This window comes from Xiphias gladius, chromosome 24 (genome assembly GCF_016859285.1).
Source record: "Xiphias gladius isolate SHS-SW01 ecotype Sanya breed wild chromosome 24, ASM1685928v1, whole genome shotgun sequence".
NCBI lineage: Eukaryota > Metazoa > Chordata > Actinopteri > Istiophoriformes > Xiphiidae > Xiphias > Xiphias gladius.
The window spans coordinates 20,473,960-20,501,163 of record NC_053423.1 but is presented as its reverse complement, the minus strand read 5'-3'; the positions used below and the strand labels follow the sequence as shown (position 1 = coordinate 20,501,163).

At 42.3% G+C, this 27,204-nt stretch overlaps 2 protein-coding genes across 2 annotated transcripts; one reads left to right on the top strand and one right to left on the bottom strand.

The window, feature by feature from the left end:
• Positions 1 to 383: 383 nt before the first annotated feature.
• Positions 384 to 2,233, bottom strand: galr1a (galanin receptor 1a). Its single transcript, XM_040122277.1, has 3 exons — positions 1,580 to 2,233; positions 1,209 to 1,274; positions 384 to 737 (listed from the first exon to the last, which is right to left on the bottom strand). The coding sequence occupies exons 1-3, from the start codon at positions 2,231 to 2,233 to the stop codon at positions 384 to 386; spliced, it is 1,074 nt and encodes a 357-aa protein (XP_039978211.1).
• Positions 2,234 to 17,262: 15,029 nt separating this feature from the next.
• mbpa (myelin basic protein a) lies at positions 17,263 to 23,760 on the top strand. Its single transcript, XM_040122548.1, has 6 exons — positions 17,263 to 17,415; positions 19,027 to 19,122; positions 19,626 to 19,652; positions 21,510 to 21,530; positions 23,034 to 23,117; positions 23,675 to 23,760. Exons 1-6 carry the CDS (start codon positions 17,296 to 17,298, stop codon positions 23,723 to 23,725), a joined length of 399 nt encoding a protein of 132 aa, XP_039978482.1. The 5' UTR covers positions 17,263 to 17,295; the 3' UTR covers positions 23,726 to 23,760.
• The last annotated feature ends 3,444 nt before the right edge of the window (positions 23,761 to 27,204 follow it).

Sequence of the window (27,204 nt, the reverse complement as noted above, 5' to 3'; positions counted from 1 at the left end):
AAAAAAGGGGTTGTGTCCAGCAGCTTTCCAACTGAACTACACCAAACATTGTGCCTCACACAGCTGCACCTTTTTGCCTTCTGTTGTGGCTTCATCGAGCAGGACACAGGATAAGACTTCCTGACATTTATAGCAACGACATGATGGAAACCTACATTCATTGAAAAGTGGTGACACTGTGAAGTAAGTGACGGTACCCTACCGGTGAGTACTGGCATAATTCAAACACTGCAGCAGAATAGTGGCCGACAGAATATCGGCCAGCGCATCAATATTAGATTTTTCAAACTCTCAAATATCGATATTAGTGTCAAATTCACAATTCCAGTATGAGTCAGACTCTACACAGACCACAGGGGGGGCTCTCAGCCTCAGCAGTGGCATCAGAGCATCTTACTGATCTGAGAGTCGTGACCTTTGTTAGTCACGCTGATGTTAGTGGACGGCGCCGTCTCCATCCTGCTGCGGAGGTCCCTGGTGTCGTTCAGGGGACACTCGCTGGGCGCCCGGCACCAGAACACCTGCTTGTAGGAGTTCCGGAAGTTCTCCGACAGGAAGGCGTAGATGACGGGGTTGACGGAGGAGTTGCTGTAGGCCAAGCAGTGCGCCACCACCCTGAACACGAAGGAGGCCTGGTTGAGGGGAAAAGAGCCGAACTCCACCCACAGGTGGACGATGTGGTGGGGCAGCCAGGACAGACAGAAGACCACGACCACCACCAGGACTGTCTGCGCAGTCTGTGGAGCATGGAAAGGAGAAGGTAATGATGGGTGATATAATGCCATGTGGTCAGAAAATGACTAACAGGAGGGTATATGAAGATAATGATGGGTAATACTGCATAACCTGATCAAATAAAATAAAAAGAGAGCTCCAGCATCGATGGTCGAATACAAGATGACAAGAAGTGGATTCAACAAGTTGTCACTTGGCTATTTTTTCACTGATCTTCGGTGCTGCAGAGCGGGGTGTATGCACGTCTACAGCGCGTGTGGCCGTGTTTTTCCGGCTAGCATCGTGCACGAGCACCACTTGCATCACGGAGCCCCCGGTCCGTCAGCAGACCCTCAGTCATTAAAGGAGAAATCAGGGAAAGCAGTCCCCACATCCTCAGTCACCTGACCCGTCCTATCGTGTGACACACTGAACATGTGGATTGACAATGACCAAGAATGGGGACAGAAAAAAAAAAAAAAGCTCACACCAACCTTCTTTTTGGAGAGCTCTGATTTTTTGGAGACATTCTTCAGCTTTTTGTGCAGATGGTTTAAAACCTGCAATAATAATGGTGTGGATTAAGATAAAGGCCTTTGACCTAAACTAGTTCTGGTCATGCACATCATTTTTCTTTGTTTCTCCACTGCTCCATTTCTTTCCCATTTACATCATTAGTAATGTTTCAGTGAAAACTTGCAATACCAAACCGAAAAATTCCACATTTCTACTTCTAACTTTTGTGTGGGGACTGGAGCCACCATTTGCTGAGATCTGAATCTGCTGCGTGTCAAACGGTCAAATCAGCCATTAACACCGTAGATTCATTCGCTTTATTCATTCACCCTGACTCACGCGCGCCCACCTTTGCATAGCAGACAGATATCAAGGTGAGCGGCAGGAGGTATCCGAAAACAAACGTGCACACCACGTAGACTTTCCTCTGGTGATCCGGCCAGACCTCCCAGCAAAAGGTGTTGTTGTCCTCCCTCTCCACGATGCTCTGGTAGTGCGCCACGGGAGCTGCCATGGCCAGAGACAGCACCCAGATCAGCAACACTCCAAGCGCGGCGTGCCTCCTCACCCGGATCGACGAGGACTTCCTGGCGTGGACGATGGCCACGTAACGGTCCACGGACATCGCCGACAGGGTGAAGATACTGACCAGCATGGACACGGTGAAGAAGTAGTGGATGAACTTGCAGATGAAAGCCCCCAGCACCCACGTGGGCAGCATGTAGATCGTGGACTGGAAGGGGACGCAGAAGAGGAGGTAGGACAGGTCCGCCACGCTCAGGTTGAGGATGAAGATGTTGGTCGTGCTCCTCGGTTGACCCGGCTTGCTGCGCGCCAGCACCGTGATCACCATGCTGTTCCCAAGCACGCCGAGGATGAAAATGAGTCCAAATATCAGAAGGGAGATGAAGTTATCCACACCCATGCCCAGAATAAGTTTAGCTGGCAGCCTCACAGCGTCGGTGGTGAAAGGCTGACTCTGATTCTCCACCTGCAGCTCCATCTTTGTCAGTCAACGTGGAAAAGTTAGGTGTCGATGTGGACGACGCATCTCCGCCACGCGAAGCTCGGATAGATGATGGGTTTTCCTCCGGAGCACGGGTTGGATTGATACTCCTGCATCTGCAGGCTGCTCCCTGCCTACACTGGCAACGTCACCGTGCTGCGCGCAGCCGACCCCACCAATGCCTTTCCAGTGTTCCCAGTGACCCGCGGACGGTGAGATGGGACCGAAACGCAGTCCTCTGAGGATTCGCCTCGACGCGCCAGTTCATCAACCATTCAGTTTCACTTCATTTAACAACAGAAGTGAGTGAGCATCCAGTTGCGCTTGTGACATATACTGAAAATATGATGCAGTATGTTGTATGGAACGGATTATGTTTTCCATAATGCTCCCCCCCCCCTTCATTATCGGGTACCAAACATAAGCTGATACAATCATATACTCAGATATGGCAAATAGTTGATGTATTCTTCAATGCATCAAAAATACAAATTCAATTTATTCCACAATGCATTGTCGATGGTTACATCTATCCATAGTCAATGGTATTCTCTTCCCTTTTTTTTTTGTAATCATCCTTTATTGAACCAGGAGGGTCAATGTCTCCTCTGCCCTTCTCTCCTGGTGGGCAGCAAAATGGGAGAAAAAGGGGTGTCGTAGAAAAAGTACACCTGGGGACACAACAGAGACAGAAACATGAAGGGATCAGGGGCTAAAAAGAATCGAATCGCTCTTGGTGGCTGTAGCCCGTTGAAAGCAATGACACTGTTCTGTAAAAAGTGATTTTTCAAATATTCTTAAACAAAGGCACCCCCACCGCCCCAGTAGCAATATCTATGTGTGTTTATTCTGCCTTTGTTTTTAAAGATACTGACTTACTTATACAAAATTCAAGTGAAACCTCACATACATTTACACAGTGAAGACTGGACAATTTAAAATTGTGGCATCTTATAATTTATTATGATGAACGTTTTGTCTGCAGTGCAAAGAATCGGTCTGACAAGATTAAACAGAAGTCTTTACTTTTCCCAAAGTTTCCACTTCCACTTCCATCTAACATACATAGATTCTGACATTTTCTGAGACAGATACCGTGCGGCGTGAAAATTAATTCTCCTGCTCTGAGACTTCTTAACTTTTTGCGAGAGGTGCTTGTCCTTAGGAAACTCCAGTGTCATTATCTCCATCATTTTATATTTATTCTTAATCCTTATTTTTTTTTTACTATTTGGTGATTTATCCTCAGACAAACAGGCATCATATATATATATTGTATTTTATCAAATGGCATATAGTGGGATTTCAAAGGGGAGATCAGGGTCAGTTTACATGTAATGGTACTGCTCGGACTCTGAAAGCAGTTGTACAATGTCTCCTGCAGTTCTCGAGGACCTCTGCCATGTCTGAATTCAAAAGTCCGGGCACGAATTTATAATAGATAGCTTGTTTTACAAACTGGGACTGTGGGGTTTTGAGAGATGCGGGGTCTAACAAGTTGCATGATGGGAAGTGTAGGATGCAGCTTTTTTTTGGAGCCTTACCAGCGCTAGAGAGTACTCAAGACATTTCACTAAAATCCGAAAGTGTCGACCTGTTGGTGGAACAACAGGAGAACTCAGGGGATCGCCAAAGTCACGCGGCTTCATCCTCTGGGGACCATGAATGTCTGGACCAAAGATTTACAGTTTACCGGGACAGTTTTGATTCAGTCGCTTTAAAATCTTTTTTTTTTTAAAGAGTCAGTGATTAAACATATAAGTGGAAGGGCACAGACTCAGCGAGGAAATGGTTTATCATTTTTCTCATTTCCATCGATTGTCCTCAGCCTTCTGTCCCTGTTATTGATCTGCTCGGACCAGATCTGGGAACAGCTGCATTATCATTATGCAAGCATGTGAGTCTCAGGCTGAGACATATGGCCGGGGGATAACCATGACGACAAAGATGATGCACATGGCATGTAACCCGAGAGCAGAGGCTGATGCTATCTTGCGGGACCGCTTGTCCTCAGATGATTGCACTCCTGGTTAATTTACGGGTCTAAATCAGGTAAATTCAACACAGAATCTTTACTCTTTCAGTGTTAAAAAAACTTGAAGAAAAGGATGGCGATGGTGATGAGGATGGTGGTGGCGGTGATGAAGATGAAGGCAGTTAGGGTGTTTGAGACCAGTTCCCCAACTTAGCCTATTCTGAAAATTAATAGTAGTGATTATATCGCTTTTTTGACCACAGGGTTATTATACTTTTGGGAGCGTGGCGGTTGTTTCGTAATTGGTTTTTCGGCTCATGGCCTGAGGCAGCCTGAAGTTTCCATGGCGACTCTTCACTCCATCGACCAAGATGTTATCCCCGTTACTGCTGGGGAGGAGAAAAAGCACGCTGAAGCCCTGAGACAGCATCCGATTTTCAGAGAAATATATCAGCTATTCCTGCAGACCCTTGACGGTGTGATATCTGTTTAAGGGGAAATAGAGACAGTGAACTGCCCTGCTACATTCACGGTGCTTCATGGTGCTGTCTGCGGAGGTGAATCATTTCAGCACCACGGACAGTTCATCTCTCAACCTGCAAAAACGCATCCGCTTCGGTTTACTGTCAGCCACAGAGAGATGGTTTTTCTACTTTGATTTGAGAAGGAGATCCCTCATATCTGTATCTAATTTGAAACAGATTTGTGTACTGTCAGTTTCAGTTTTTGTTCTTACCACTAAATGCGGGTAATAAGACACAAGCTCAAGAAACAATCCGGTGTTGAACTGAAAGCAAAATCCTCTTCCCTAGCGGAGCTTTACAGTGAGTTTCAGCTCATCTATCAGCTGTCCAGACCACAACTTTAGGGTTTTGGTTCACTCTCACTGCTCTCGTATGCGTCGTTTTTCGGCCGCAGCAGGCAGCTTTTTTCAGAGAAAAGCTCTAAAAACTCACTGTACACTACCTGCTCGGCACCAAACAGCAGACGGGCAGAGTTAGCGACTATAGCTGGTGAAAGTAGTGGCGCACTTAGCAGCTAAATAGCCAGATACTTCCTTCAAGAGTTGGTGGAGACCAAAAACACAGCAAAAAGAGAGTGAGTATTGGATTTACATTCAACAGTTGGACACAAACACGAGTCAAAATAATGAAAGCTAATGTTGCTCTGTAACTGCTGGGTGTGTAAATAATTAACTATTTGCTAGCATGTTCACCATATCAAGATAAAAGGTGGTGATACGTCAATATTGTATTCGCAACTTCTTGTGCTCCCAAGCTGCCACAAAAATCATTTATTGCAGGTTTAAAGCTAGACTATTTAAAAGCAAGAATAGTACATTCATCCTGTTAAAAATGAAAAGTTGAACTCAACGGCAATAAAACGCACCTTTGCTCAGTTCAATACACTCAGGGGCATTTTGCCATTTACCATCAACCTGCAATTGTCACCAGTGGCCAAAATGGCAGCTGTTCTGCAAAAGCTCCATGGTCTTTTGAAGGTTTTTGAAGAGGAAAAAACTGACCACAGAAAAGAAAAAGCTCTTCAGACATCATCCAAGTCTTTCATGAGGGAATAAAGTTTATTTCTGGTGCATTGTATACAGGTGCAGTCTATCTCTTTTTATTATTTCCGCCTTTATGAAAACCCTACAAGGTCAAAACCAATATGTCTCACTAAATAAAACCTTTTAATATAAGTTTTTGCTATGAATGTCTGACGAGTGAATTCTTCTTTTGTGATCAGTCCTCACAAAGTAATAATCTTATTACACTTAATATTTACTTTTTTTCTCTCTTTTTTTTTTGTCATTCAAGTTTTTTTTCATTAAATTTTCCGATATAAAAAAAACAGAAAAGAATATAATGTCATGCAGGATAAAATCTTGCGGTAAATTGGTGAAGAACAGGTCACAGAACAAGGAACTCAGAGCACACAAAAATAGCTAATACAAATAAAGTAAGAGAAAAACCATTAAACAGAAAAATGGGCCAATAGGAAGTAGGAACTTTGAACTTTTATTTTGAATTATGTTTCTTCCTTAATATAAATTTTAAAACAGAACCTACCTTGGTAATTATTAGTCCTTGCGGTTAGAGATTCAAGAGAGGCATTGTGACCATTCAGCAAAATCAGGCTTTGTCTGAATCTTTCAGAGGCAGAGAACAATGAATGGAGGACCAATGGAGCCTGCCGGTCTTGTTTTTAGGTATACCCTGAGGTATGCATGTTTTGTAGATATACCCCCACAGCCGGGGGGATTCTGGCAGCTGTCTGTGCAGCCACTCTCCAGTACGTTTGATAATTCACTCCAAAAGAGGTGAAACAAAAGAACATTCCCGCATGAAATGGAGGAAAGTACTTGCTTCACGTCGGTCCACCACTTGAAACATCTGGGATATCAAAACTGGATTGTAATGACATCTCGTGCAGACATCTCGTGGTCCTCAAAAGATGAATTCTAGTCACTGTGGCGACCCAGCGAGGCTGACATTTGTGCTTTTGAGTAAAATGTCTCAACAACCGTCGGATGGATTGCCATTGAATATGTCGCAGAAATCCGTGCCACCCTCAGGATGAACTGTAACAACTTTTGTGGTCCTCTTGATTGGTCATCTAGTGCCGCCGGGACAAAGGGGAAAGTCAATCGATCAAAATTTCAATTTGTCCAATTCTTGTTGTCTATTTACTATCAAATGCCTGTGAAACTTATGACATCCCCATCAGCCTCAACTGTACTTTGTACTTAGTGCTAATGAACACAGGTTTGCATGCTAACTCGCTCTAAGAGTAAGATGGTGAACGTGGTAAGCATAACACCTGCCAAACATCAGCATGTTAGCATTGCCATTGTGAGGAAGTCGGCACCCCGGCGTTAGCATTTAGCTCAAAGCATCACTGTGCCTGAGTCCAGCCTCACAGAGCTGCTAGCATGGCTGTAGACTCTTAGTCTCGTTGAAGTTTAACCGGTGCATGATAATACTCGTGTATAATTTTGTGATGTGCAAATTTTCCCAGCATCAACCACCACGACTTTCCACATATCGTCTCCGATATTAGAATTAAAATCACTTTCTCTGACCTTTCTTAAATTTTTACATTTAGCCATAATTTTGTAAAACACTGTGTGTGCATTGTGAAGCAAATTAAGATATGGTACTTTATTTTTTTAATACTGTCTTTCAGATTGTCCCAACTGTAATTCTACCGATGCTTACCCTGTATATCCATCACCTACAGTATCCTGTATTTCTCCTCTGTTGCTCTTCCAGGGGTTTTTCTTTCTTTCTTTAATCTTCTTTAATGTTTTTGTTTTTTTTTTCTGTGGAGTTTTGTCTCATCCTGATCAAGGGTCTCAGGACAGAGGGTGTGTTCTACTCCGTGAATAAAATATATAAATAAAAACTAACTCGACAAGACAAATCCGCTTCTGTTTTGCAACTGACAGCGTAAGAAGTGATTAAGTCACACAGAGGACATCTAAAGTCTCCGTTTCAACACAGACTGATTAACTCTTGAGGAGCACAATCGTGGAGGTGTGACGTTTGAAGCCTTCTCTCCAGTCTCTTGCCTCAGCTTTTATTCACGGAGATGTCATGACATCATGCCACAAACTCAGGGTCACCGTGCCGTCTCCCGCCCTCCTCTGTGATTTTCTTTGCCAACCTTATTAGAGACACAAGAAGATAAGATGCTCTTCCTCTCAGGCGGTTAGCCCTTTAGCTCAGAGTCAGAGTCACACCTGTTGTTACCATGACACTGAGCCTCGAGAAGAGACCAGAGCAAGCGCACATCCATTTACCCCAATCATTTGAAATGGTCTTACTTACCTACTTGCCTGCTAAATAGCTGGGAGCCACAGATTGCCATTTGGGTGATTTAGCCTTGACAGACCCCAGTGTTTGTTTCGGTCACTCATCCATTTTCTGTGTTTTTTTCTCGAACAGTAAGTCAGGTAATGATGGTCGTTTATCAGTCTGGGAGATGCAGAGGATGATAATGTCTGTTACTCTTCCTGTTCAAGCCGGCATCGGTCTTCAGTATCTGCGAACCGTGGAGTTGTACCACTGAAGTTTAATGACCATTTTTCAAAATATTGTTCTGCAAAAAATTATTTTCTTTGAATATACTGGCTATGTTTTTCTTTTTGGACTCTGTACTGATTAGATTTAATTTAATTCTCAAAGTTATTCTCCCAATACCGGAAAGGTTAACTATTTTCATCTTATTTACAAAACCCAACATGGCCAGTATTCCCCCATAAATAAATCTTACCAAGAGCTGGCTCTCTTTTGAACATTTTTAAAAGAAATTGTCATCACATTTATTTCATGACATCTAATCAGCTCTTGATTATGCCTAGTTCTCTTTTCTTTCCGTTTACATATGTTTCTTCTGACAGGATTATTGCGTGTTTCTTATCCTCATTTATTTTCTTTGCATTTTGCTAAGTCACGTTGTATTTATTAAGTTTTCCTGTCTTTTTTCTCTGACGTTGAGGGGAGGTCCACTGTATAAGCCTGCAGCTTCTTGACTTCTCTTCTCTTCTTGGTTTTATAATGGTTTTTTTTTTTTTTATTTATTTTTTTAACCTGTGCAGTTATTACGCCATCCAGTACAACAGCTTAGTTAAAGACTTTTATAAGTTTCATTTAATCAGGATGTTTCAGATGTAGATTTCTTTTTCACGAGAGACCCGAGAACATTCATAGTCTGTCACTACCAGCATACAAGAAGAACATGTGTGAAGCCAGACAGCCATCAATCAACGACACGATGCACCATGTTTACTGCAAGACTTCAGAAGTTCAGTGCATCCACCTGCTCTGCTTCCCTGCACATGAGAGTTCCTAACACCAGCAGCAGAGGGAGTGAGGGAGGTTTGCCTCTGCACTCATGCCATCACAATGTGATTCATCGCTCTGAAGGTGACACTGGGACCATGAGCACGGACAGGTCTGTCGTCAGATTTTGCCTGGTGCCAGGGGCAACGTCTTTTTAAACCTTTATTTGCACTGAATAACGTGTGTGCTCAGTGCCAGCACCGTCTCACACACAGTGGGAGCTGCCCCAGTACAACCTGAGCCCGGCCACAGAGCTGCACCAGCCGAAGCAAATGCAGGTTCAATTTGTTCCATATTCTTCACATGCAACATACAGCAGGAGGTAACACGCTGGTTTATAAAATATTAAAGTGAAATACTAATTTGTCCGACAGGAACCTGCTATTTTCAAAAACAGGGCGTCTGAAGTTCCTTGTTCTAAATGTCAAACACACTTTCAGCGGAAAGATTCATATGGAAATTGCCAGTTGTGCAGGCAACAGCGTGTCCTCAGATGTGACTGGATGTGCAGTAAATAAATACATAATGCACAGTGCTCTTCTGATAAGGAAAAGACGAGCCCGGGGTAATTCATTTCGAATGCTGATGGAAAGATTGGCAAATTAACCAACAATTTCACCCGTAACAATGTTTAACCAGAGGTAGCTCAGGTAATGTTATTCCTTTTTGGAGTTCCATTGGGAAAGAAATCCATTTTTAGCAAAAGGAGAGGTTGTCAGCACACTGACGTTCGCAATCCGCCCCAAATACAAGGTTTTGATCAGGTGAACATCCATGTGAACGAAAAGCTTTTACTTTTACTTTACTTTTTATCAGAGAAAATGCATAAAATTTGGAGATTATACATGAGAAGAAGGTTTGTTGCCAACCCTGGCCCACACATGGATTTGTTTTTGTTTTGTAGTTCATTAGATGGTGTTGATGATGTGGAGAGGATGAAGGAGACTCCGCTGACACCGTCTTGATTGCATATAAAGGTTTATTACAAAGAAGTGCCGCGTCAAATCAAGCATCTGCAGATCTGCTCGTGAGAGGGTGTGAAGCCGATGAACCACTCTGAAAATCAGCCTTGACCACCGACTCTTAAATAAGGCAGTTGTTTTCCTAACGTATGGCTTCAGTCACAAAGCATTAACTTCCTTTTCCAAACTGTGAGACACCCTCTGAGGACCTTTTACCTAGGGCCTCCATGTAAACATACACCTCAGTTTTTTGTTCTTTTTTCAAATTTCAGTGTGAGAACAACCATTCGCTTTCCTTTACGTGCTGTTTCTTTGTCCTTCCCTTGTATCTAACCGGTGGTGGATGTTCACACTACCCACCTTCTTTGCTGAAAATACATCTGGAACACACGACTGCAGGTCTCTGGAACAGCGCGCCGGGATTTCTGAGGCAGAAGCAGATTCAGAAAGGTGTTAAAAAATTAAATGAAATTAAACATGATTGATCATAACACTTGTTTTTTCTTTTTTTGTTTTTCCACGCTAGGGATGCAGGTCTGAGGTCTATGGCAACGTCGGTCAGTCGGTCCACCACTGTGGTCTAGACTGAAATATCTCAGCAACTATTGGATGGATTGCCACTGATGTTTTTGCGCAGACATTCACGGAGCCCCGACGATGAATCGTAATAAATTATGTGATCCTCTGACTTTTCATTTAGCCATTGAGTCCATATTATAATTTGTCCCCACACCTTATTTTATGATCAAGTATTTTTTATGATTATTTACATAATTTCAGCATTAGAAGGACTCAGACAATGCATGCCTTTGAACAGGAGTCGTTTCAATTTTTTAAATGATGTCTCGCGAACTTTGTGCAACATTTTCAGCTGCTGTCTTCTTTTCTTACTTGTGCTCTTCTTTTAAACACTAAAACATGCTGATTATGTTTTAAGACACATTCGCCGACTCCACACACCTGTCGCTGCAAATGCCAGGACACTGCAGATGTTTGTTGTGTCAGAATGGATGAAAACAGCAGGCAGCTGGCCCAGTACCTCCAACTACACTCCACATGAGGCGAGGAAAAATCATTGCCAGCGCGGTGAGTGAGTGAAATCTGTGAGATCCTTATTTTGGCGTAAAAGTTGAAAATTTTTGCCAAGTTTGTATCATTACAGAAACAATAAGGTTGCACTTTGTTTCGGACCATGCCAAACTCATGAAAAAGAAGAAAGCTCTCAGCAGCATATCACTGAGCTGGTACTTAGCTGCTCAACATGTTTCACAGATTAATTCATTGCAGTTATTCCACCGCTGTGAGGCATCTTGTTGTATTCAGTGACCTTGGTTGCCTGCCAACATGTTTCATACACACCCGTATAGACTGGACCGGACTGGAACACACCAGCGCCGCCTGAGCTTACACGAAAACCCGATGAACCACGAGCACGTGATCAGCGTCCAATTCTGAGAGAGATTTTCTGTTTTCATATAGGTCAGGAAGCTCCGATGAGAAAGCCAATCCCGGCCACAAAGACTGGGAGATTTACTCGTCGCCCCTCTGATCCAGGATGCTCAGCTGCAGCACCTCCTCTCTGTGGAGGTACCAGGTGCCTAACAGGCCATTTTTACCCAGCCAGAGAGATTTTTTTGAAAAAATATCGGTGAATATCTAATGAATATGAAGCACCGTGGATGACTTTAAGGTCGGCAGGTGCCACGTGTTGTGAGGGATAAAGTACGCTGTGGGTTTCTTTGAGAAAATTTCATTTGCACACCGTTTCACTGTTGTGAGGCTGATTGGATTACTGTAAAGTAAGAAATGAAATATTGGATTAGCTGATTACAGTGACTGAACAGAAGCAGCACTGCTTTGAATGTGAATGGTTTCCTGCAACTGACAATCTAATTGCCATAAAATGATCTTTTAAGAAATACGGTCAATTAAAAAGTTCTTTCTTAAATTTAAAAAGTTCATGGACAAAAACTAAAGGTTACAGAAAAAACAGAAGTATAATATGACCATCTATGACAAAATGACATATTATATTATAGAGAAACTCATGATTATTTTCAGATTTTCCAGCTGAAAAATGATGTTACACATATTACCCTAAAATGCCTCAAATTCCACCCATTTCTAGTGCAACAAATTTCAGGATTTTATTTCACATGTCTGCTGGCATACCGAGCCTCCAAAGGCGGCTGCAAAGACAGAGAACTTGCAAAAACTGACTGAAAGAAAAATAAAATAGTTAAAATATTTAAAGATCAACAGAGAGCTTAGCGTCTCTTCTCTTTGTTTTTTACATTTAAAATCAGAAAAAAGGGCATTTGTCCCGCCCTCCTGTTTGCAGCAATCCTTCATTTACAGCAGCAGTGGCTCAAAAATACCCGCCGCAGAGAAACAAGAGAGCATGATATTGTTGAGATGCTACACAAATGATAGCATTATGCTCGAGCGCTGTGCGGCGGCTTCTGCCAAATGTTGACGGAATCACTGGCTTTCCACCAGCAAGACATTTGCATTGAGTTGTTTACCAGCCAAAAGGATAACTCTGAGGACGCACTGTGGGGGAAAAAAAAACCTTTGCATCTTACAGCTGATCCTACTGCTTCAAACAATGGGAACTTAAAACACAACAAAGACGTAAAAATCCTTCAGAAAATCAGCAGTACATCAAGTTTTTGAACATGCTGACTTTAAAGGCACCGGTTCTTCCCTCATCACGATTTATTGAATGCAAAATTTAAAAAGGAACACAATTGGATCATCCAAAGGAGGAATTGCCGTGCCTTTTCTTGGCCCGAGCGTCCACTGGATGGTGACAACAGCTGCCGAGCATCATATTCATGTTGTCATCTATAGGCTGCAGGGCCTGGATGCGAGGCGAAGAGGTCATCCGGGGTGACAGAGACACAGCAACACAAAGGCTTTTCATTCTCAGTGCCAAGTAGCGCAACATAATGTATGTTACATCTCTGTTATCGAGATAAATACACTTGAACAGAGTAGAACAAAAAAGATTTGACCCTTCAACCATCAACTTGGACCCACCGATCATTTTATTAGGATCATCATACTGATACTGAGTGGTTCCTCGCTTTGCTCTCAAAACAGCCTCAGCTCTTCGTGGCATGGATTCCACGAGATGTTGGAAACTTTCCTTTGAGATTCTGGTCCGTGTTGACATGATTTCATGCTGCAATTCTCCCGTTCTACCAGATGCCGAAGGTGTTCTGTGTGACCGTCGGATCTGGTGACTGGGGAGGCCACTGAAGTTCACTGAACTCGCTGTCAAGTTCGCGAAACCGGTTAGAGACGACTTTTGCTCTGTGACATAGTGCATTATCATCCCTGAAGTAGCCATTGGAAGATGGTAAATTATGGCCGTAAAGGGATGCACATGATCAGCAACAACACTCAGGCAGCCTGCTGCATTCAGACAATGACTGGTAATATTAAATGAATATTAGGTGTATTAATTCAAAGACTGTCAAAATATAAAACACGCGCTAAAAGCGCGTGTGTCCTCATTGGAAAAGACAACAACATGATATGACAGTCATGGAGCTTGCAGCTCTGTGCAGCTGGGCATTGGTGCTTTGAGCTTAATGCTTACATCAGCATGCTAGCATGCTCACAATGACAATGCTAATACGCTGATGTTTAGCAGGTAAAATGACCATGTTTCGCCATCCAGCTTAGCGTGTTAGCACTCTTACATTTGGTAATTAGCACTAGACACAAACCATAAACCAAAGTATTGCACAAATTTTAACAATTTAGAATACTGACTTTTTACCCAATTTAGATTTTTTACCTGATGACGGTGCTAAAAAGTTAAAGGGTTAAGGGATCACCAAAGTTGTTGTAACTCATCCCGAGGGGTTACATGTGTGGACCAAATTTCGTGGGACTGTATCCAACAGTTTTCAACACATTTCAATCAAAACCACAAATATCGACCTCACGATGGCACCGGAGGAAAAGTCAGGGATCAGCAAAGTCAGCAAGGTTTATCATCCGGGAACCATAAATGTCTGCACAGAATTTCATGGCAGTCCATGTAAGTTGTTGAGATATTTCAGTTTGGACCAAAGGGGTGGCCCGACCTATCTAAACTTCCATCCCTACAGTAGAACCACATAGCTAGTGGCTGGGAAATCAAACATTACAATTGGTCTGTTTCTTTGCTGAACATATTTGGAAAAAATGGGCACGTTGTGCAAACATAACATCATAAAAACGCTTTCCCCTATGAGTCTCTGTAGGCCCATTAAAAATGGTCATTCTTTTACCAAGCCATGAGTGTGCCCTGGTACAAGAATTTTATTGCGTAGAATCCGGTGGCTCCAATGCAGATGACATTAAAACATGAACTTTTATTCTTAGTTAAACAGCAGGTTTCAATGATGTTTTCACTGGTCTTGAAAAGTAGTAAAAGGGAAACCAAATCTATGCTAATCTTTGACTCCTTTTAACTCAGGTGACTTTGAACACTCTCTGTAGATGAAACTCTGACAGTATAAGTATCAGATGCAGCCATCAACCTCCCGGGCCCGATGGCTGCATCTGCACTCACTCACAGAGGTTGCAGAAGTCATAAAAACTGTTTTAACGAATTACTATAAAACAAGCCAAGCTGTCTCTTGTGGTCCTTTTCTGCACATATGATGAAACAGAGGAAGGCTTTCTTTCTTTCCCTCTCTCTCTCCAGCGGCAGATAGATATTCAGCTGCCTCTCCGAGTGGGTGTCTTGGTCTGGATCAACATTCCTGCCGGGGTTCGAGGATATCTCCCGTTTTTGTGTCCCACAGCTCTCGTCCATGGCCGCTATTGTTTTCCCTGCGCTCGTCCTCGACCTCCCAGCCCCAGGAACAAATCCAAGACTCTTCTGGACACGAGGGCACAAGCAGTGTGGTCATCCCACTCTCCGCATTCCCGCACCCTACGTCTGAGAGGCCCGTGGGTGCTGCGCTGAGGCTCGGCGCTGCAGGACAAACAGAAAGAGGGCTGTGTAGGAGCTCAGAGTGCACAAACATGTCTCCCTCTGAGTCTATCCCCATTTTACTCTGTTTATACAGGAAACCGGGCAGCCATGTTGGCTCCATTAACTTCTATGATAAGGAGGCATTTCTTCACCCACATACTCAGGATTCCTCAGTGGATGAGTTCAAATAAAGACCTTTCCCACTTTCCATTTCTCCTCTTTTACCAGCCTTTTTAGATTTTTTCTGAGTCATAGTGCCAAATTTAGACTGAACGAGCTGCTAAAAACTGAAACATTTTGTGTCAGTGTCTGTTTTATAAGCACTAACTGCGGGTTGGCCTTGCCTTGAGCAGATCTGCTTCAAACGATTCACCCCACTCAACCGCATGTGAGACATGTTATTGAGGCGAAGTGTGAGCAGTGTCAAAGACAGACACAGTTGTTGTGTCCATGAAATGAGGTAAATGTTTAATTTAGATTTCTCCCAGCAATTTTATCATCTCTAATTAGATTTATAGATTTACACATATTTATTCCAAATATGTAAATTTATTAGAATCACTCTATTGATTTTAAAATAGGTCTACTTATGTCCAGTCTTGATCTTGCGTGAAATGAACAGCTTTGTTGGGTTCTTTTGGCAAAAAAAAAAAACATGGTAGATACAAAGACATGGATGTGACATTAAGTTTTTTGTTCACATTTTGTCCTGGTGGAAAATTGTGGCAGATTTTCATGTCCTTCTCTGGGTGTCACACAACGTAACGTAAGAATTAAAACTCATTTCTAAAATTCTGCAGCTGTACTTCCATCTCAGAAAAATTCCTGGGGGACAGATCTTCCCCTGCTTTCATGTGTTCAATGTTGTGTAATGCGAAAACATATTCAGAGAGTTTAACAGAAGTACGTTTTTTTTTTCCTCTCTAAAAGTTACTCTCTGACTTCGAATAAGCAGCAGCCATGACAAAAAGCCATCTGTTCCAAAATATGAATATTCTGATGCTGCATGGGTGTTTTCTAACACAACTTATCCTGCAACAGATCCTGCTTTGTCCGCCGGCCGCTGCGGCCACTCTGAATAAAACGCCACATCCAGGACTTCTTGTAGTGTTGCAATGTGATACAATGGCAGAAGAAATGAAAAAAAAAAATTAATACAGCCAGACATTTTCAGATTCATCAAACATCTAAGTCTGATGATGACAGACACAAAACAGAGTGTTCTCACAATAAAATAAATGTTGAGCTGCGGGTCACAAAACAATCCTCACCCAACGTCCTCTCGCTCACTTGAGCTGGAGCTTTTCAACCATGTCACACAGTCTTTATCAGTCTTTTGCTCAATAGTCATAGAACTTTAAATGTTACATTTTTCAATTTCTTTGAACAATTTTAATGCGTTTAGTTCAAGTTAGTGTCAAGTGTTGAGCATGACAGGTCGTTTTTGTGTTTTTTGAAATTGCACTTGACAAAACAATCTTCACTCTTTTTTAGTGTATTATGCTGGCCTTTGATGGCTAGCTTAACATTACCATTAAAATTATGGTAGAACATAAAGTTTGCTTTCAAGTCCAAGTACAACTTTTGAAGCTCCATTAGCTATAGACTCAAAGTAAAAGCTGGAGGTGTGTGAATTTCATTGGTTTCAATATGGAAAGACAAAGAAAAGAGAAAATCCAAAAATGCAAAGTCACAACAGGTTTCTTAGTTTTTTTTGTGTGCAAATACAGACACTTGGCTCATGTTCGCAGGTTTTTGCATCTTTCACATAACAATCTTTCCCTTTCTTCTGGGCCTTTCCATACGTTAATCTGGGTGACTGTACATCCAATTAAAAGACAATCCATTAAGAAGATACATGAGTCCGATTCAACAATGGCCTCACAGTGCAGCGAGTTGCTCTGCATCAGGCTGTGAGTTCAGACTCAGAGCTAACCCTTGTTGTCCCTTCGGCCGGGGTGAGGCAGATGGAGAGAAGAACAATGGCCGGGCCCATGCAGAGGGCGGCAGTGACTGACACAGCCACTGAAGCTCCAAAGAATTCCTGGAGCTGAGCCAGAGCCGTGGATCACACTGCTGCAACCCCCCCCCCAAACCTGAACCTCCTCATGTCCCATGGTGCCCCGCGACTGAGGGGACGACACCTTCAAAGACGGCCCCTAAGCATCAGAAGGACTGCAAACCATCCTCAAGGACCAGCAGAGTCGGGTGTAGGCACTGTGTACTGTGGACTGCCTTGGAAGAGGACTACTTAGTGGACAGACAGAGGTCAACCTCACCCATCCTCAGCGACAGATAGCATGGCTACGGCGAGCACCTCAGGGCAGAGCACCTTCGGGCTCGGGAGGAAAAAGAAGAACCCTGGACTCATGGATCAGATTAGCAACTTCTTTGGAGGAGACAAAAAGAAAAGGAGCAAGGTGAGCATCCATGCATCTGCATTTAAAAGGATACTTTTTTCTTTCAGATGAATTTTCCCTCTTCTAGTGTCCCGTTAAACTTTGACTTAAAGTTAGAAAAAACCCTAAAGTTACATCATTTTTTGTCAAGGTACTACAGTTCTGTTCGATATTGTATTTGTTTTCACTGTTGGGTTTGGTAACATTTCTAAAGGCCGTTTTTCTAAAGCAGGGTGACGGTTAATGTCCCCAGTCAGAGACTCTTTAATTCGCTTTGGACTGGGGATCTTCTCGTAGCAGGCTTTTTAACAATCGTGTGCAATTTCCAATGCGACAGCAGTTTGTGGACTATTGTTATTAGCAGGAAGATGCTGCGTGATTGAGGAGCAGCATGTTGCTGAAAATTAAAGATTCACGCTCAGAGTGATTCTTCTGGATATAAATTCAACAACATTTTAAGTTAAAATTGACTTATTATAACTTTAGAGTGGGAAAAATGATTTAAGGTAATGTGCACTTTGCGAATTCTGTTACACACTGCCAGTATTAATACCTCCCCAAAAGATGTGAATTTTATGAGCACCACTTCTAAACAAATCACAGGGGAAAAAAAAATCTTTCAAGATTCAAGAATGAACAGTGTGATGAAAGAGGCCCTCAGGAGTCAGAGCTGTTCTAAGCCAGACCCCTTTCATCCTTAATCAAAGCCTGTTTTTCTGAGTAGGTGCAGCGCAAGGATGCTAGTTCCCAGATTCTAAATATTCACACATTTCGATGTATTTTACAGTTTGGGTTTAGATCTTTTCCCTCATACTTTGCAGGCGTTCTGTCCTGCACGTCTGAAAAAAGGAAGCTATAAAGATTGGCCTTCATAGTCAAAGGCATCTTTTTGGGTTTATTTTTGCTTATTTGCGTTGATGAAACATTAAGACAAATTAAAGTAAACACACATCAATTAGAAAGCAGAGTATTTTTTGACGTGTTCTGTCAGACGTCTGGATGAACAGTGCACACATGCTCAGCTGCCAGCGGAACAGACAGACATGGTCAGATGTGCGTCGGTTGTGTTAGCTGCACTTTCCATACACCCGCAGAGAGAAGAGACCCGTTGCTGACTGGTTTCACACTGAGTGACAGTGTGTCAGCCAGCTACGCCGGATAAATGTCTTAAATGTGGTATCACACTGTAGTCAACAACGTCATCCTTCACCGTCTTGCTGTAAATCTTTCCTGCTGTTTCCTTTTGGTATTTAATTGCCTTTAAATGATTCTGCGTTTTTTTTTCTTTCCTTGCTCTCGATGTGCACTTAATTTGGTTTCCCTCTCATCCAGTGAGACTTGATATCCAGTAGGGCCTTGAGACTGCTATAATTATTGTAATTATTATATTAGGAGGCACGGTGCAGCGGGGACTGACATTCAGGGAGGAACTGATGTCTATTCAACCTCATGCCAAGCGATTCCATCATGGATATACTGCATAAAAAGATTTCTTCAATGCTGTTGAATTAGATGGTACTCGAAGGTCTATTGACCCTGATTCCCTTTTATCTGAGTAGCATTGCTTGGTCTTGTGAATATACTCGACTAAGTATACATATAAAGTTACTTGACCTCTGTTGATCCTCACAGGGGTCGTTCCGGGGTCACCTGGCCTCCTCACCCCAGCAATCCTCTGCTCGCCGCCGGACCAATGAAAATGCTGTGGTGCATTTCTTCAGGAGCATTGTAAGTTTTTTTGTTTTTTGTTTGATTAAATGGTGCATAGTGCATATGGTATACATCCTATCATAAATCACATTCATGGTTTACATACCTTTTAACCATATGCATAAAGTCATTTTTGTAGCACCATGCTAACATTCCTATAGTTTTATTCAAATTTTAACAGGTTTCGACTTCAGAGCTCAACAGAGTTTTGCTGCATTGCTCTGAAACTGCCATGAGCTGAATAAATCAGAATACAGAACAAAGCAATTCCCTCAAATTTATACAGTATGAGCGTTGAATAGTCTGTGTTTTCTTTTGATTCACTCTACTGATGCCAGTCATTAACTCTTGGCATCAGCACTGTGGCAGCGTTTCAAAACCGGCACGCTAAACCAGCTTCCTCCGCTCTGTCTGATATAAGAGGGATTGGGGGAAATTTCAAAACAAAGAGTTTGTTGTTCTACTTTCCTGCCCTGTGCAATCAGTCACCGATGTTGCTGTTGTCACTTGGTGTTCCTCAGGTTTCCTCTCCTCGTCCTAAATCCAGGGTGAGTCTCACTTTTCACAGTATCTGTTTGGTTGATCATTCCAGGGGTGTAGCCATGGGGTGACGATGCGGAGATGCACTGACAATTTAAAATCTTCATCAAGCTGACTTCTGATCACTTTTTATGCATGACTTCCTTGTCTATACTAATGTTCTTCATCATATTTCTCAATGCCAAGTCTCAGCAGCTGCATTCTTTTCGAGGTGTTTTGTTTTTAAGGTTTTTTTTCTTGTTTCCATACACCGGATACCTTCAAGCCTCAATCTGTGAGATTATAAAATTGGGTATTTTGGTGCCATCTGATGGTGAACCCATGCCACTAGCCTGCTCCCCTATGGATCTGACCCCCGCCAAAAGACACTAAAGTAACCAATAGACTGTTCTAAACACTGGCATTGCCTTATTTGTTTTACAAATGAAAATGAATTTCATCAAGCTAAATGCTAATGTCAACATGCTAACATATTAGCAGGTATAATGCATGTTCACCATCATAGTTTTGCATGTCAGCGTGCTAACATTTGGTATTAGCACCAAAAAAGTAGTTTTTAGCTAACGTTTAGTAATTTGGCACTAAATATTAATTTAACAATTAGCACCAGTGCTAATTAGTACTAATCACAAAGCCTGACTGGAATGTCGTTTAGTGAGACTATCCTCACCTGTGGGAAAATGCTATAGGTCGTCTGTGCAAGCAGCTTATTACGACTTAAAGCTGCATTTTATTGTCAGGCGACCTCTAGCGGTTATAGTAATCATGACGGGAGCAAAGGAGGAGGTCGGATGACGTACTATAGAGAGCGACAAAGTCCGCAGTAGCAGCAGGTTGGGGTTAAATCCAAACTACCATCTTTCCCTAAACCTAACCAAGCTTAGCTTAACAGCATGTTTATTGTATTTGTAACCATGACAACAAATGCCTGCCGCCGTGGGGGGCCGCTTTTTTCAGGAGACGCTCCTATGGGTCGTATCAGAGAGCAGGGACAAAAAGCCTATACAGTCGTTCAGGCCGGAGGACTTGTTGCATTTACTTAATTGGCATAAACCAAACCTGAACAAATAGAAATTTTGACATAATGACACCAGAGAAAAATTCCAGCGATCACCACAGTTATTAGGATTCATCCTGTGGGGAACATGACCGTGCCAGCTTTTTAACGGTAACCCATCTTGTAGATGTGGTGATATTTCGATGGATAATTGAACCCCCTTCGCCCTGTTAGTGGCACTATACGAAAAGTCAAAGATCGCCAAAGTCAGTGGGATTAATCCTCTGGGGATCATGAATGTCTGAACCAAATTTCATGGCAATCCATCCCTAAGTTGCTGAGATATTTCACTCTGCTAATGTGGCTAAAAATTCTACACGTGGTGGCTATAAGTTATTTTAAAATAATTTTATTCTGATGTTTTTTAATATTGCTTTCAAGTTATCCTGTGTATGGCTACTGTTATCTGTGGTGTATTGTATGTAATTATTGGATTATTGGTTGCAAAATAAATTTACGTGTAAAGGCTGACATAAACCTTTATGATGTAAATGCACGTTTTATAAGCGTGGTTCACAAACTGTGTTTTTTTGCCACAAAAAAATCATTCAATTTACCACAAAGGTTGGCAATCACAGAAAGAACTGACTGGATGACATATTTACCTATGCTGGTGGTCGCTTTTTAAAATCATCAATGGAAATCACAGTTTCCCCACCATCGTATTTACCACCACATTTTTCTAATCTTGCTATCTACTGCCTGTAAGTGGATTATTCTCAGATATGTTGTGGTGGATGCAGGTGGCATCGCCCTCCCACTGTATTTCATCTCATCATGTCACTGTCTCTTTCTTTTTCATGTACAGTGGAGAGATGTCTGGGGCTTGGTACGTCATTCAATCTTTCCCTCGCGAATGGAACAAACGCCCCGCTGCTGACTGCATCACTGTGTGTGTGCCCGTGTGTGTGTGTGTGTGTGTGTGTGCAATGATCCCATTTAAATCTGTCTGTAGAGAGCTCCTTTGCAGTGTGTCTTCTGTCTGCAGCGCACCTGTTACCTAACCTTCACTCTCGTTCTGTCTCTTTTTCTCGCTTCGTGTTTCACTGCCTTTCCTCCTTGAAGGGAAATATCTTTTATATCCGAGCAAGTGGAACCAAGACATATTCAAAACGTGCTGATTCACAATCATTTACATACAATACCTGAAAGGCAAAGGTCACAGCAGATCACACTTGACTGGTGATTGATCAGTTGAAAAGAATTGACTTATTCCTTTTTTATACTGGCGAGTATTGGCTTATTGGTAAATTTAATACATTTCGATTTCCCCCCTTCTTTGCTTTGATCCAGAGCGACTCGCTGCTTGTAGATGACTTTGAAACTGCTCAACTTTTTATGAACTACAACCGGTAACTACATCTTCAGGACCTCTCCTCCTCCCTCTCTTCCTCCTCTTCCTCTTCTCATTCACACCTCTAGCTCTCTGTAACACCTCCATCCCCTCTTTGCCAGAGATGACTCACCGATCCAATTGTTTTGGCTTCCCAGCTTTCCTTGTGTCTTCTCATCTGTCTGGCAACTGTGGACAACCGCATGTGTCATCTGACCGTGATCATTCACTCGTGTCATCTGTGTCAGTTAGTTGAGTGTGGACTTTACCTTGCCCTTGTCTTTCATTTTCTCTCCCCTGAAGGTTGCTGTTATGTGAATCTGGTCCTTCTCGCATGTTCGTGTTTTCATCCTTTCATGTCTCGGTCATGCTATTCTCTCACAATAACGGATCACAGAGCAGAGACAACTTTCTTTCTTCCACATCACCACATCACTGCTGCTGTTGCAGAGAAACCACATACCTGCATTTTTTTTTTTTTCCATCTCAAAAGCAGTAAAAGTGAGATTAGGGATATGTATTGAAACAATCCTAGGACCTTTAAACCGAATTTTATCGTCAACTTGCAGCAAAAAGCATTAAAACCCAGTGAAAACATAGATCCAAATACTAAAAGGTCAATCCCAATGCTATTCGAGAGGAAAAAAATATTTATATGTGCAAAATGTCCAAAAAGTGCAAAGGTTCGGGCATTAATAAGGATTTATGTCTTTTTTTCATTTTTTGAACGATGTATTATTTGCAGATATGTGTCGTTTTCTTTTTTTTTCGTCCAACGACAGCAATAATTGTGCTCTTTGTAACAAAACATTTTAACCAATTGTTCAACAATCTGACATTTTGTAGTGGGAGATCTCCGATGCTCATCTCGTAAAGAGAAGGAGGCCATCAATGTAAAATGAATTAAACGTCTGCATAAAGGTCAAACAAGGCAGCAAGCGTGGTCTCAGGCCATGGTTTCATGGTCTACATCTGTGCTCATAGACCGTCTTTTTCTAGGCCTCGTCGCCACGTGCCGAGAGCACAAAGTCGCCGGTCAAAAGACGCAGGGACCAAAGCACATTCTCCAGAATCTTCAACCTGGTGAGCTTACTGCACGATTGCACTTAAAAATTTCCTCCATCATCTGTAAAAGTGGACCTCATCAGCAATTTCTCCTATCTGTGTTTGCCCAAATGCAACAGTGATGCTCTCATCAGAGATCAGTGAGTAATAAATCAACACAGTATAATGACTCATCATTTCAGTTTGAGTGCTTTCTATTCATATCATTCATCAACATGCTTTCACAGCGGCCTGTCATCATTATAAACTAACAAGCTGAAGAGCAACATTTTCATTTTTACAGTGATGCTACCCGTAAATCCAAGTATTAAATTTCTCATACACATATTCATCGATTATTTTTCTACAAATGCCATCTACCTCGACTCTTTGGAGGGCTTCTTTTCAATGTGGATCTCTTTGAATCCCAGTAAAAGAGGTATCTGACAATCAAACCTTAAGTGAACTTTCAGCACAGTTTTATCCGAAAACTACAGCTAAGAGCAATCACCCCGGATTGCTCTTAGCTGCCGTATCTGGGGATAGAAAAGAGATGTTTTTCTCAGCCTCCTCACCCCCCTCCGTCTTCTCTCCAGGGAGAAAGCAAGTCCCGTCCACCCCCTAAACGCTGGAGCACCATCTTCTAAGCTCTCCGCCGCGGACCAAACCACAGATCCAACGCCGATGGGGCAAAACGGAGGAGGAGAAACAGATCTGCGTGCGGCGGACTCACAACCTCAAGAAATGTTAACTCACTAACACAAGCCTCCTGTATCTTCAGACAGGGACACAACGTTGACACAGTATAAAATCCACTCTCCAGGGATGTAGGTGGTCACCGTGCCGGTTTTCTTTTTAATCCTACTTGTAAGGGTCTATTGTCGTAGTCATTGTTTAGCTGTTTATAAGAGGTTTGGTCATGCTTGTAGTAAAATATCATACTGTAAAAATCACCCATTCGAGTATCTTGGTCTGATGGTGCTAGTGTCTGCTGTCTGCTGTCCGAGGTTTGTCCGTGGCAGATGTTTGTTTTTCTACTTGTCTCCCGTCGTCTGCATTTTGTATACAAGTGACGCTTTACCTATCTCGCTGCTTTCAGGAAAACGAGGCTCACACACCAAACAAACCGTCGTTTCTGTTTCACATGTGAAATCTAGGTGGAGAGTGGTCCCGTCTGTGCTTGAGTGAAACGCGTGTCGCCGAGAAATGCATTTGAAAATACAACAGGGAACCCATAAGAGTAGCATGGGCTCTAATATTGTTTTTATGTAACAGTTTTGGTTCCTTATGCCTCAGTGTAATTAATAAACATGTACAGTATGATGCTGTCCAAGTCTATCAAATGAAAGAATAAAATGCTCTTTTTAAATGCACTGTTACATAACAGAAAACGTTCCTAAGTACAAGTGGTCTGGTGTCTTTCCCATACAGTAGCTTTTGCATCTATCTCATTTATTGTAAATTATCTGTTTGTATCTTAAATCAAGTTTGAAGTTTTAATGTCATTTGTGTTTTATTTAAAAGATGGCAGACAAAAAAAGGTTAGTTTTATTCGATGGTCAGATCGTAAGTGGTTCGGCGGTTTACGGCAGAAGCAGCCAGATGGCACGAGGAGTCTAGTCCTGAAGGACAGCATGTTGGTTCCGAGGCATAACTGTCATTTTTAGTTGGTTCATAAGAAATTACGTTGCCACTCTCATTTGTGCACGACCTGTTTGTGAGCTCACTTTAACCGTATTGTCAAAAGCACAGTAAAGGTGACTTTTCCTGAGGCTGCTGACACGTGGTGGTGCCACAGGAATAGGAACTGATACATAGAAAACTGAGTGTTGTGTTTCCTCTTTATGTAAAAATCCTGTTTGTTTTTTTTAATGTTCATCCTAACAGGAAATAAACACTTTTTGTTGTCTCTTAGTTCAGAGTTATTAAATGTTTTAAAATCCGACAAATCTCTTTTCATCACTACGTTTAAACTTTCACGCTATATGGGTTCCTTAGGCAATACAGCATGACAAACATTTAAAAATCTCCATTTTCAATCAGGTTTAAACAAATTGTTTGACATTTTGGGAAATACACTTATTCGCTTTCTCTCAGACAGTTAGATGAGAACATTGATATCATTCTCTCGTCAGCATAGTAGTAGCCGAAGACCGTAACAGGGAAAAAGCCCGACTACTCTAAAGGTAGAAAAAAAATCAGCAGCTCTAAAGCTCCCTAAATAACACACGATATCTCATTCGTTCAATCTGTACAAAAACCAAAGTGTAAAAACAACAATTTCTCATTCTATGGTGGGTTTAGCGAACCAGCTTGTTTCCCAAAATGTCAAATTGTTACAAGAAATAAGAAAAAGTTCAATGATCACTCCTCTTTGGTCCAGAGTGGAATCAAACATCTCTTCTTCTAAAACATTTCAAACCCTGATTACTAAAGAAAATATTTCATTTCTGACATTTGACCAAAGCGCTCTAGGTCACGTAATAATCATCGGGGTTCCTATGCACATCCATAAATTCTATGCAGCTGCTGGGGAACAATTTTCTGGACAAAAAAAACAAAATAAAAGAAACATACATTGCTGTCTCATTCCCAATTCATCTTTCATTCAACATGGACACAATGTTTGGATCACAGATGGTCGTCCTGTGGTAAACTTGAGTCCCCCGATCATCTCCAGGAGGAACATTCATGGTTGAAATGTCACGTCCATGTAGAAATAAAGAAATAGGAACACGGCAGCAGCGCGCGCGTATTTATTCCTCTCGTTGTGCAGGTGTTACAACTACAACTTTGACCCTATTAAATAGTACCCTGATGTTTGTAATCATGACATTAATGGACACCAGCTTCAAGGTTTACTGTGCAGCTAAATCTCTGGAGTACTGCATCAGCCCCTAACTCAACCCATTGCTCCATAACTAAACATGAAAAATCCTCTGGAGGCCAATCATCTATCTCAGACAATAATCCCAGATCACACACTGAAAAAAAACATGTTATCCGCTACATCAAGCTGTACGTTATGCTCCACATTTAATTGAATACCAAACAAGGATGAGTCATCCTCATTTGACTCCCCCGTCAATACTCACAAGCGGGAAAAACAATGTTTCTCATCGTTAGAAATAACGCTGAGATAAAACTTTTCAAGGACGACTGCCCCTAAAACCACAATTAGCACAGAGCTTCATCTCTCTCGTATGTAATGTTCCTGCGATAATTGGCTCTCTGGGCGTAGGGGGGTGAAAGGCAATTTTCCTGTGCTTGACACATTTTAGGAATCACATGGAGGGCTGAGTATACACTGAGCCTTACAGCCTTGGCCATGCAGAGCATTTCTCTGATAAGATGCAAAGATACAATCTCACAAGCTCGACCCAAAATAATTTTGATGTGATTTAAGCAGCTCTCATCACATTATTGTGATAGAAGGGCACCCGTTAATACCAGCAAACTGCTGTGCGATTCCCCATACTGTGTCCTAATTTGACCGGTTACATATACAGTGCTACTTGTAATAGCTTTCTTCCTTGTTGCCCCCTCTTTGATTGTCAAGACCTCGTTTGTCATTGAAATGGAAATTTCCATAGGCTGCCCCCCCCCGGAAAGCACCTGAATACATTCAGCGACAGTCCCATTCATCAGCTCGCAATCCTCCAGGGTCTCGGGGTCTTTTTATGATTCCTGAAGGACGCGCTCTTCAAACACAGTGCGGACGTTTTGCACGATTTAATCATGTGGACAGAGATGCGGCGGAGTTGAGCGAGAGAGACCTCTGGTGCTCCGCGACTGTGCCACAAAGGAACTGCCCTAAAATGAGCCACGGCGTTCTGGTGCGAGCCAAGCTGTTCCAGAACTACCCACAGCAACTTCCTACAGTACGCATAAATGGCATAAAATGACCCACTAAAATGAGCCTAAGTGCTTTAGAACCATCCACACTGTTCTAAAATGAGCCTCAGGGTTCCAGAATAAGCCTGTGTTTTAGAATGACCTGCTAATAAAATGACCCAGTGTTCTGTTCTAAAACGAACCACGATGTTCTAGGTAGAGCCTCAGTGTTCTAGAATAAATCCCAACAGTCACAAATCAATCAAACATCCAGAGCGTTTATATTACCATA